This window comes from Melanostigma gelatinosum, assembly GCF_949748355.1.
Source record: "Melanostigma gelatinosum genome assembly, chromosome: 18".
Classification (NCBI taxonomy): Eukaryota; Metazoa; Chordata; class Actinopteri; order Perciformes; family Zoarcidae; genus Melanostigma; species Melanostigma gelatinosum.
Window position 1 is genome coordinate 16857237 of NC_136651.1, and position 12671 is coordinate 16869907.

The 12671-nt window shown below is 43.1% G+C and overlaps 1 protein-coding gene across 1 annotated transcript in view; it reads left to right on the plus strand.

Annotated features, from left to right (window-relative positions):
- Positions 1 to 9708: 9708 nt before the first annotated feature.
- LOC306792352 (leucine-rich repeat transmembrane neuronal protein 4-like) overlaps positions 9709 to 12671 on the plus strand; it is a gene marked incomplete at its 5' end in the record, with an annotated part of 40827 nt that continues 37864 nt past the window's right edge. Inside the window, one exon of the mRNA XM_079289423.1 lies at positions 9709 to 9793. Coding sequence (XP_079145549.1) covers positions 9709 to 9793 — 85 coding nt within the window. The remainder of the gene's footprint in view (positions 9794 to 12671) is intronic.

Sequence of the window (12671 nt, forward strand, 5' to 3'; positions counted from 1 at the left end):
ATAAATACTTTTCCCCATAGACTTACATTGATGAAGAGATGTCTATAACTCAGCAGATTTTAATTGTTTTTTTGTCTGTAAAACATCTTCCCAGTTCAAACACATGAATATCACTTATAAATCCTTAGATCCTAAAAGTTGTAAAATGAACCAATAGCCAAGCTATTTCCATTGCTCCATTCATGTGAATGAGCCCAACAACACGGCTGGACCTTTGAATGGGAAGAGGGGTTACTTAAACGTCTGGTGGCTGCACAGCATTGTGAACTCAATGTAGAGATGCTCTTATCTCTGCTGCCTCTTGAAGAGTTTCCTCCCCGTTGAATGTTGGTGGGAATAATGGAGTCTAGAAACAAGCCTTTGCACTTTGATGATGTGAGACTGACAGCAACTGTTTCATGTTTCAGAGCGCTGAGAAATGTTATTCAATCAAACTCGCTTTTGCTGAGTTTAAAATATATATATCATGTTTTCTCCTGATCTGTATTTTTCTGCGTCACATGGAACAGAATACACAACTATTTATAGCCTAGAAATGTACTTTGCATTGCCAATACATTTCAGCTCAAATGTAACAATAGAACATCAGTTCAAAGTTTGGGTTCTGCATTAAAAATCAAAATGCAGCTCATTATTCTCTTCTTCAGACTCTCCCATGATCATTTTCAGACAGTAATGTTTCACATCAGCAGGGGTGTAGTGATAAAGAATGATGGCTGCCCAGTTGAGACATTTAACATCTGTTATTCATTTTGTTGTCCCAGATATGACAAAAAGTTTTTACCCCCCGACATAAACTTGCAACAGATTCCACAGAATCAGGAACAGATCCTTTCCCCAATCACACCGAAGCTACAGAGCACTGACACATGTTGAGAGTTTTGATGTCAACTTTAATCCTCAAAGAGATAAATGTCGCGAGAGAAAAGCCATTCTTCTTGCAGCTTTTTGTACTTTAAAGTAAGAACATGGGGAACAGCATCATGCATAATGATAGAGCAGCAGCTTGCACACAATTTGCGAGATGGTTTCATCATACACACCTATGGCAGACTTTGAAGGTAATCTCAACAAAAATAAAGCCATTAACCAATTCTTTCATCACAATGCTGTCTTAAATCCACTTACCATACATATTAGGCAATGTCAAGTCACAGACAATCTTATCACATGTGGAAGCCAGTTATGTATGTCAATTTATTTTTTTAATTTCCTCAGTGTGCCCATACAGTGTGACCATAAAGGTTAACATTAAGTTTAATTATGAAACCACATCAACATTTTAATTCCCAACGGGTCTGTTATTATATTTCATCTACATAGGCAACATGCATTGCACTATTAAAAAAATTCTCGCATAATCCTGACAATGTATGAGATATAATATTATATGAGAGCACGATAAAGGAAAGTTGCCGTCTGAATAAAAACATCCTCATCTGTTTGAAATCATTAACCCCTCCAACCTTCCACCAGTCTTGTTCATCAGTAATAAACTTAAAACAATTCTGTGAAGAAAGCAATGAGTTCCAGCCAATCAGAGGCAGAGTAGGGCGGGTCTCCCTGGAAAACGGGTGGGGAAAGAAATCGAGAGACAGCGAGATCCTTCTTGTGGCACTGGCACCTCTGCGTCACTCAGCGTCAGTCTGTGTCACTCAGCGTCAGTCTGTGTCAGTTCAGCGGAAAGATTCAGCTGTGGCAGGCGAGCATAGTTCGGCAATCGTCAAGAAGCTGCGGAGCTGAGGGGGCGGAGACACATTTCCTGAGACATTTCCTGAGAACACCCGTTGTTGTTACGACAGATCAGCTTCCATAAATCAGTTTTATGATTTTAGTTGAGTCACCGGAGCTCCCTGTTCTCTGTATGCATCCTTAGAGTAAGTACGTTGTACTTTTTTGTTTCTCATTCATTTTATTTCAGTATGATTTTGCTGGTTTTGAAACAAAATGAAACATAATACACTTTCCAAATTATTACTTTTATAGTCACTTAAAATAAATCATCCGTTTTATAATCATTTAAAAGTATATATTAAAATTAAGACATAAAATGTCCAATCCAAAAATACATGTTTGAAAATATCTTCACTCTTCCTCTGCTTATATGTATATGTATGTCAGTAGGTGACACAAGCCGCCAGAGAGTGACGCAGAGTGACACAAGCTGCCAGAGAGTGACGCAGAGTAACGCAGAGTGACACAAGCTGCCAGAGAGTGACGCAGAGTGACACAAGCTGCCAGAGAGTGACGCAGAGTGACGCAGAGTGACACAAGCTGCCAGAGAGTGACGCAGGATGACGCAGAGTGACACAAGCTGCCAGAGAGTGACGCAGGGTGACGCAGAGTGATTACTTATATGTATATGTATGTCAGTAGTAGGGTTGGGTATCATTTGCGTTTTTTTCCGATACCGGTGCTAAAACGATACTTTTAAAACGATACTGGTGCCTGAACGGTGCCTGAACCGATACTTTTTTCTTCAAATTGAACAATATATTAACTGTTAAAGTATACTATAAATATAAATAAATACAAAACACTTGGCTTCAAACTACAGTTGGGAGGTGATGCCATTCCGATGAGCCGGGAAGGCAGATTAGTGGAGAGTCTTTGTGGGAATAGCTTCTTTAATGCTACACATTGGGTGTGTAAGAAAAAATGATCTTCTCACAATTTAGTGATATGCAGGCATGTGAGACTGTCCTGTCCTTTCCACTGTGTTGCCACTGTTCCGCCTCATCTGTAGTGGGGCCCTTCCTCCTCGTATTTACCTGACATCTCTGTGCTGACGCCGCACTTTGTCGCAGTTCGACTCTCCTCCTCCTCCTCCTCCTCCTCCTCACCAGCAGCATCAAGGCCCCGTCTCTGGTCAAGGAGGAGGAGGAATAGGCGGAGAAGCGAAGGGGAGGGGGAGGGATACCAATAGCGCTGCTGATTTACGGCCCTGCCTCCTTGTGACAGTGGCTCCAGGCAACGGGGCCACTGTCAGACTCCGTGTGCTTGTTACATTCATTTCTTGTCGCCCCTTGTCCAAAGCGTCTTCCCTGGATGAGCTGCACTGCACTAAATAGTATCGCTATCACTATTAATGCTATCACTATGCTATCGTTAAAATATGTGCGAAATTCCGATAAATTCAGCCGGAGCTGCTTCACAATAGCAGCTCCCCATCATCGCAAAGCACAGAGCTGAGGGTCTGAGTCCCGCACACACCTGGAGGAGTTCCTTGTTATGGCTTGCTGTCACATGTGCACTGATTGTGTACATTTGCAGAGTAGAGATTGAAGTCAAAGGCACGAGAAAGGGCTTTCTTTCGTAAAGGATCTTTAAGTAAAGCTTTGAATTGTAATCAGTCTGCCTTTCCGATCAGTGGCCTAAACTTTTCTGGCGTGTGGCAGAACATTTCATGAAATGAATGATCGTGGACAAGTGAGCGTAACACCGACATCGCGGGAGATTGCTGAAATTGTCATTCCAGATCCGTAGGCTTTATCGTGCTGCTATTACAGCCTTCACGTTTTATTCTCAGTGCGAAACTCAAAGCCTGACAAAAGACGGAGTTCATCGTCTGCACTTGCTCACTTCGAACATCGTAGCCATACTTTCAATGTCATGCCCCCATACAACTTTCACGAAGTCACTAAATTGTGTGCCAAGGCTAAAAGGCATTGCTGTAGGACTTTTGTTCGTGAGAAAAAGAATGCCAGTAGATTGTCTGAGGAGTGCTACTTCACGAAAGCAGGTATATTTAAAAAAAAAAAAAACATGTGCGCTTAGGATCCAAGGCTATGATGAGAACAAACACAGAGAAGGATTTGACTTGTACTCAGCTTTGTGATCAACAAGTCATAACCACAAACATATCAAGGCACACTGCTTTGCAAAAATTAAAAAAAGGCTTTAAAAATGGGACAAGTGACAGCTGGCGGATATACCAAGGTCACCAGGCAATTGCAATGCAGAGTAGCAATGGATGATAGAAAAAGGTGCAGTCAAGCAGGTAGGTGTGCAATTACAGCAAAGAGCAAAGTATTAAGGTTAGCAAGTCCAACAACACACACTTTTATTATTGCTAAAAAAAAAAGTAATCATACAAAAATCGAAAAACGTATTGGGACTTGAAACAACCTCAAAGGCATGCTCCCTAATGAGGGAGACACTGAAATGCTTCACCACAGTATACATTTTTTGAATGTCTCAAAATGCATGCCCAGCAGTATACCTGCTCTAACAGCACTCTTGTATTTAGCCTTGCCATCCGCAATAATTATGCAACAAGATGTGGGATCGGGCCGCTACCCACTCATGCTATAATGATGCCCACATAGAGCCATCAGCATATCCTCCACAACACCTGCATAATGGACTTCCATAGGAAAAGCATGGTGGAACGGGGGAGACGGCTTCCTGCATTGGGTTGTTTGTGTTGGCGGTGATAGAGACGGCAACAAAATTAAAAAAAATAAAAGGCAGATCTACACAAAACAAAATCTCACATTTGACCAAAAAATGCCTGCAGCTGTTAAACACTGCATCGAATGCTTTCTCCCTCGTGCCTTTTTTTCCTTTCTCCCACATGCGCGCGCCTGCACACGCTCGCACACGTTCCCACGCAGCCGAGCGCGCGCGCACACGCAGACCTGCTCGCTAATGCACAGCACAGGAGCCCCGGACAGTGCCAGTGCCTGCCGTGAACGCAGCCTGTCGTCTCTACCGCTCCACTGGATGTTTGCGCAGAGGACACCTACCTCCGCGGCTGACTGCACCGATCCACGCAGCAAAATCCACCTCGTGTCCACCTCCTAACTTTTGCAAATTGTGACGTTTTGTTGGTTTCTTTGTATTTTTCTTCTATAGTTTGTTTTGTAGCAGGCACCTGTTCCAAGACTCTGTTTGCATCGGGAGAAAAAAACCCTGTAGAGCCGTGCGTTTGACATCCAACTTGGCACTTGATGGATATTTGTGAGTGACGGGTTTGGAAAGTTGCCATGCGTCAGGGAGCATGGGCGCAAAGTTTAAAAGCGGTTTCCTCCCTTTTTAATTGAAATCGAGAGACAGTTTTTTTTTTTACATATATATATATATATATATATATGAAGGCAGGTGAGTCACCTCTCGCGTGAGAGACGCGCAGAGCTCCCGGGCTCTATAGGTACGAAAGGAAAGGCGACGCGGTGGAAGTCGTGATCTGTGCGGCGGATTGCGCCACGGAGGACGGAGGGGAACGGGCAGATGAGACATCATGGGTAAGTAAGTGGAGGATTGTGTCGTTGTGACACGATTGCCGCCAGGGATTTTACGAACACCGCGAGTTCCGCAAATCATGACTATTGTTAGTTGAGCGCAGTCCTTGCAATGACATTATGGGTTGCCTTTTTCTCCTCTGGCGCATCTGTGAGTGTGTTGGATTTTCAGAAAATCCCCCCAAAATATTTTCGCGGCTTATTCTTGCGCTGCAAACTGACATCTCCAGTGTTTCAGAGTAGCACTTTTGCTCCATTTTCCTTCAAATATTCCCTGAGAATTCTTTTTATTTATTTTTTTAATTTGCATCCAAGAGCATCTTGAATCACCACTGAGAGGTTCTCCATCTCTACTCGCGAATAAAAAACAAAACAAATAGCCTGCTGCAGGAGGGAGTGCTGGTGCCTCTGAAAACCAAGTGGGAGGAGGGAGACAATAATGCTTTCACCCTTTATGATGTGGAAGAGATGTAGCCCATTGTCTTAATCAGTCGACATGGGTCTGTCTACTCTAGGTTCCAGTGAATGCACAATGAGTTGAAGCTGAACAATAGCTCCTTATCTGTCAGGTGACGTCCTCGTTGTTATTGAAGCAACTTTATACCCTAAAATCCCAAACCGACTTTAAAGGGCAGAGATGTGATGATTGTGTTTTCTGTGGCCTCCCCCTCATGTCCCCCTTCGATGCTCTGACATGTTTTGACTCCATTCTATTCCCCCCCCCCCCCCCCCCCCCCCCCCTTCTCCTGACAGTTCTGGGCATCCCACACTGCCTATCACCTCCACCATTTTACTGACTCTGGGTGCTCCAAAGCTAAACGCACCGCTCAACCTCACAAACCCGCACTTCTCTTCAGTGTTTCTTCTTTTTCAATTTTTTGTTTTGGGGGGGGGGGGGGGGGGGCTCAAAGAGAACAGTGGGTGTTCACAATTGTCACTCACTGTGCGATGAAACAGCGCTGACTTTCGGGCACTCTGCAGCTGTTCGAACACAAAGCCGCACAATTGCTTCGTGTCCTTTCTTTCAGCGGAACTTTTGTTGTTGAATATCTCAGGGAAAGACTGATATTGTTATACGCCCGCACACGCGCACACACTCGTGATGGGGGGCGAGGTGCGGCGAGAGAGAGACGTTTTGAAACTACACCATTCATTTGCATTCTGTCTGTCTCAACTACTCGCTTCATTTGTGCTGCTGGTTTTGGTTCTTTTTCATTTTCAAATTGAATGAAAAGTTGAGACATTCTGGAGAGATGCCTGCTGCCCAAACATCTGTGCAGAAATGTGGCACTTACCCAAGTAATGAGCAGCTTAGTGCAACTAATGAGCACACGCTAATGCAGTTTTAATTATGTCATCACAATTACTATCAGCCCAAATAAGAGGCTGCATTTGTTAGGATATCAACACTTCTGAAGCTCTCTCACAGTATCCACTCCATCTTCATCCATCGACATTGGTTTCCACCGATTAAATGGGAGCAAAAACTTCATACCGTCTTCAGTGGTGATGTTTTTGCTGTGCTGGTAAGTGCAGGGAAGAGCAATACAGGAGTCATTGTGAACAACGCAGGAGGCTCAGTAGTCTCCGGTCTGACTGTACACACTCGTCTGCTGCTCGGGTAAGAGCAACAGGGCAATTACGCTCAAATAACCTTCAATTTATTCGACAATCCATCAGCTTCCTCGGGCAGACAGAGACAGTAATTGCCCCAAGACCACAAGCCAGGAACAGCTAAGCTGAATTACGATGGACAAAATAACAAACCTGTGGGCACACAGGATTTTTTTCTTCAAGCTTATAGTGCAGATAATTAGAAGATGTTACTCACAGGTTTCCCACTGGCACAAAATCATGTACTTTTCATGCCAATTTAAGACCATTATGCAGTGTTAGACAATGGATGTGGATGTAGTTTCTCAGCTCTATACGTTTATCATCAGTAAAACTGCCAAGTCGTAATTAAATCAACCAATTAGATGAACACTTTTTTGTTGAAGGACAAGGTCTCTCTAATCTACAGATTAAAGCAGCAGCTAGACTGTGGTTGGTTTTAGGGCCTTCCTCCAGAGCCATGCAATGTATGAAGACAAAGCCTGCGTATGCTTTATACCTAAGACGAGGTGGGAAGCTAGTTCATGGATGAACACTGTTTGGTCAATGTGATAAATTGTGGTCAGATTGTTACAGGGATATGTGATAAATGCTCTTCTGAATTTTTATGTAGCGGTCAACAGTAATAATTGTTCTCTGACTACCACTGAAATAGGATATCATATGACATGCTTGGGCTATATTCCAGACAAATAACGTAGGACTGCTTCAATTTATTTTAATTCAACAATATTAGCGTGCTATTGTTGAACAATTTGTTGTTCTGGATTACTCACATGTGGTGTGATTGTGTAATTAATGTTACTTTCTTTTGACAAACTAGACCTAAGTTGCATCCCATCACAATTTTGAGCTTTAAATGTTGGTCTTATAGTAAACAGATCAAGATAACATGACTGCTGCGGCTTCCAGACCGTGGTTCGGGAGGCACAGGGGAGACTTTGTTTTGCCTCCGGGGCCAAAGCTGATGCTCACTTCGGTGAACAAGCGTGTGGGAGAGCAACAAATATTGCGTAGTTATTGTGGATTGAATGATTCATCACAGAGGCAAAGACATCACTTGCGAGGAACACTGTCGTGCCGATCCATTTTGAAAGAGCAACGACCAAATGGGGAAACTCCAAGTCGACCGGCCAATGACGTAACTTCGTCGCTCGCTCGCTCAGTGACAGACTTTTGAGTTGACACTGCAGGGCTGGCTCCTGCTTCGCCGCGGCCCACTGAAAACAGAGAGAAGAAAACCGAACTATCCTTGAACGGGCTTCAGCTGTAGCTCCTTTTCAGATAGCTGAAGCCATCAATAAGGATTATTCTGTCAGTGTGAGGCATGTTTCCTCATTCCGAGCCTGACTGAAAGCCCCCATCAGGCACTTTCTTACTGCAGTTTAGTAATATTCACTTCACTACTACCCACACACGCCATCATAACACAGCATATCACATCGAACTCTTTCCCTACATACCTCGAGGTCTTTCATTTCAAGTTGATTTGCCCCCGTCAGACTGTCTTGAATTGCAACATTTCCTCAAAGTTTCTTCTTTTTTTTTATCCTTAAAATTCTGCAAAGATACTTCCCCAAGTAATGTGTCCTGCACATTGAGCCCATGCGGTGAAATATGGGCAGAGACACATAACAGAACAAAGCCTGGCAGTAAGCTGTGGGAGCTGAGCATGCACAAAAAAGAAGACGATGCAACAAGAAGCACATAAGGTATTGTGTTTATTTGTTGGCCCCCGGAGGACACTACAGCCCACGTTTGCTTGTCATGGTCTTCCAGCCTCAAAGATGAAAAAGAGAATGCGTCACTCTTCCAAAACAATGCATATGACCTTGTGGTTAAATTCAGGCCCCTGAAATAACTTGGTTAAGGTTGGGGGGGGAAGATTTTGGCCATGGTTAGAAGAAACCAACACACTGTTGGTACAGTAGATGACGGCCTGTTGACAGTGGTTTCAGATGTCAAAGTCACATTGTGACAATGTGAATCTACTTCCGCCTTAATTCCTCAGTCATTATTCCCTCAGTCAGAAGAGGCCGGTTGTCAAAAAAGCCCCTGAAAGCTTAAATTTAGTTGCATTTCTCTGTAAATATCAATGACAAAATAACCAATGCTGAAAGTTAAGGTTCTGAAAACAACATCCTCATTGTTTATGCAATGTGACACAGCTGATCTGCTTGATCGGGGCGTGGTGTGGTTTGATTCGATTTGATTGACAGTGGCATGGCAACGCTGCCTTGCACGGCAGCGGGATTCTCAGAATGTCCCGGGATTCGGCAAGAATCGCGGGATTACATATCACAGGAAAATCCATCTTGTCATTGCATTGTCATGCATTGTCATGCATTTGTGTCCGGCAAGCCAGTGCGCAGGCCAATCAGCATCCCGGGAGAGGAGCTGCTACCAGCTACAGCTGTGGCTTAGGTGTGTGTGTGCGGCGACACGAGAGGCCACTGTTTGCTCAAAACAACAATGGCTATAGATTCTTCAAAAGTGTCAGTTATAGCATTTCTCCATTGAAAGAAGAGCGAAGAATGCCACTGAAGGCTTTTCTTGGTAGAATAAATGATGTACCGACTCACTTCGGTAACAGTTTGATTGACAGGTGGGTCATCCAGTAAGCCGCCACATGTACTTTTACTAGTGGACTGCTCTGAGTTCAGTGCTATTCATCCCCTGACAGACATCATCTGACAATAGCTCCTGTGCAGTCGCACTACGTGAAGCAGTGGTCAGTGATGTCGGTTACTTGGTTTCACTTTCAACCATAATCAGCCTACATATAGTTACTTTCTTCTCCACTGAGACTGACCAATCAAAGCTCCGTTTTTGGGAATGGAAGAGATAAAAGATGAGGGAACCCAGAGAAAGAGAGAAGGTGATGGAGATGGAGATGAGAGAGGAGGACCAGGTACTGACCACTGGGTCCAGGACAGGTGCTGTTCAACACAAAACAAAATCTCACCTGATCCAATTTGAACTGTTATTACCACAGAGATATATGTGTATGTGGTTTATACTGTGGAACCTACAGGCTCACTAAAACACACATGCACCGTTTGAGACACATTTCTATAAAAATAATGCAAACTCAAGCACAAAGATAAAATAAAGAGGGTGTATTTAATTTCACTCTATTGTTAATAAACTTTCACAGGAGGGGCAAGTGAGGAGTTAGAGCGAGAGACAGTAGGTGAAAGCACAAGGTGAGAGAGAGAGCAATGAGTCAAGGACAAAGATAGAAATGAACAGAAATAATGTAATGTTGAAGGCAGAAGGACGAGAGGATACAAGAGAGAGAGGGAGCACGTTATGGAACATGTCAACATTCATTTTCTGATGTTTTGTGATCATTTTTTAGCTTCCATCTGTATTTTCAGATTGTAGTGTGGATCATTCATTGCAACATTTAACCTTATGTTCATGTATTACTGCTGACAGGCCATTTATGCTGCTGCCCACTGAAATGCTTTCAAAGCTATTGTTGTTCCTCTTTTGTTGTCCAAACATCCTAAAAGGTGCCATTTAGGTCAGGGAAATCAAAAAATATATATATTTGGGGAAGGGGGCATGTCCCCAACCCCATTAAGATCAGTTTCTGGACCCTGGTATATCTGAAGCCCTGCATATGGCCAAACCATACTGTCATCATATTTTGACTCAAATGTTGCATCCTAATCGCTGCTAGGCTGCACGTGCCATTTCCAGCAGAAACCCCGCTCCCTTCAAACCAGTGAGAGAGTTCAGACAGAGACACATCAAAGTCACATGTGACATAACCTTAACTGTGCTGACATTGTCAAACAACAAATGGGAGTTCATGTAAAGCCCCTCATAGTGTCGAGGCTGAAACTCACACCCCACAGAGAGAAGGCCGGAGCACGTGTGTCCGGCTGCTTTGTGCAGACGACACGCTCCAATAAGAAATCTACCAAGACTGGTTTACAATTATAAGGAATTTAATTCCACTGATGCAAGTATGATTACAGTTAAACATTGGAGTACATACTCCTATGAAATATTAAATCAATAAAACCCCATTTGCAAAAAACTCAACTCAGCTTCTCAGGTATAAAAAACACGTCCGTCGTCTGAGAGCCTTCACGCGAGAGAGAAAAAGACTTAATTCAAACCTCCCACATATTCGTTCGCGACTCCTCCCCTTACGTCTATCTCAATTGCTATTGGCCAATTTCCCTACGCATTCTGCAAACGCCTATCTCACATCTCTCTCTCCCTGAGCAGCTAACACATTCAAATCCTGTCAGTTATGACTTACTCCCTTCTATGATAGTCCTTCAGTATATAAGCTAGACTTCTGCAACTTGGCAGAAGCTTCATTTCTTTTAGCTACTAATCCTACATCACTTTATGTTTATCTTAATTATGCATTCCCAAAACCCTTATGATTATGACTAATTATGAATTCTCAATTATGAATTATTAAGCACTTTTATTATATCTACTAACTACAGTTTTTTGCTCAAATTTCTTACAATAGCTCACAGTAAGAGGCTGATCTCTAGAAGGAACATGGAGACAAATATAGATCTCAAAAAAACACACAGCTTAATGTTCTTTTAGGTTGATCGGACATCTGGGAATCAAAGTCAAAACAACAGTAACATGTTTGTTATGTACCTCTGGTACTGTGATTAAGGTTCAGATTCGGAGGAATATTTTGATGTATAATCTGTGTAGTTTTTTTACACCGATATTGATATTGGATATCGGGCCAAAATCAATATTTGACTCAAATGGTTGAATAAGGTATCAGTGACTATGCGGCGGATCTATTAAATGTATCGAACATCAATCAATCCATTATCTAGGATTCAGGATTGCAGGATCACTCAATGTTGCCCAATACAGGGTGGAGCCCATCCCAACGAAAGCAGGCCACACCTTAGACAGCTCATGGGGCTATCACGGGGCTGACACATATTGAGAACCATTCATTCTCACAGTTACATCTACATGCAGGAGGAAGCAGGAGAACCCCATGCTGACACGGTGAAAACATCCAAACTCCACAGAGAAGGCTGGCCCCTCTTGCTGTGAGGCGGTAGTGCTAACCAATACACCATATTAAACAATTTATGCTGCATTAAAAAGGTTTACACTTCAATTCAAATTTTCTGATCATTTTGAAGATTTCCTTCAAAGTTGCTGGTGTACGATTTATTATTTACAATTCATTACATTTATTCAGACGTATTTGTTACATTATGTTTTAGAAAGTTAGGAAAGCAATGTTTAAATAAGAACTCAACACTTCAATGTGTTTTTAAACTATAACCCTCCTTGGCCCAGCAGCTCTATGCTATAGCAGTCAGAGATTGATACAATGAATACAATGGCATCAGTGCCAATGGAAGCAAAATAAACCCTTTTTAGGGCCACCCACTTTCTGTAAATAGCAGTTTCCTCTCAGCCAGTCTGCTAATGCTCCCACTGAGCATCTATCATCTTCACAGTACATGCTCCCCAAACACAAACAGTGGCTTGCCTCTGCACAAACAAAGCAGTAGACACAAACCCAGTCATTTCATCACATTTTCATGAGCAATAATCCTCCTTATTAACATGCATTACAGACCTTAAAGTGTTATCAACCTCTTCCCGCTAATCGGAGCGAGTTAGTGGTGATGTCCCGGCCCCGACCTGTGTCAAACTCGGGGTTTGACCTCGGAGTCAAACGCTGACGCTGTCATGCATCTCCCTTTCGAGCCGCTAGCCCAAATCGCTCTCAAGATGCCATCAGTCAAGACAGCGCTCCTCCAAGCCCTGACATCAGCTAGATTTGAGCACCTT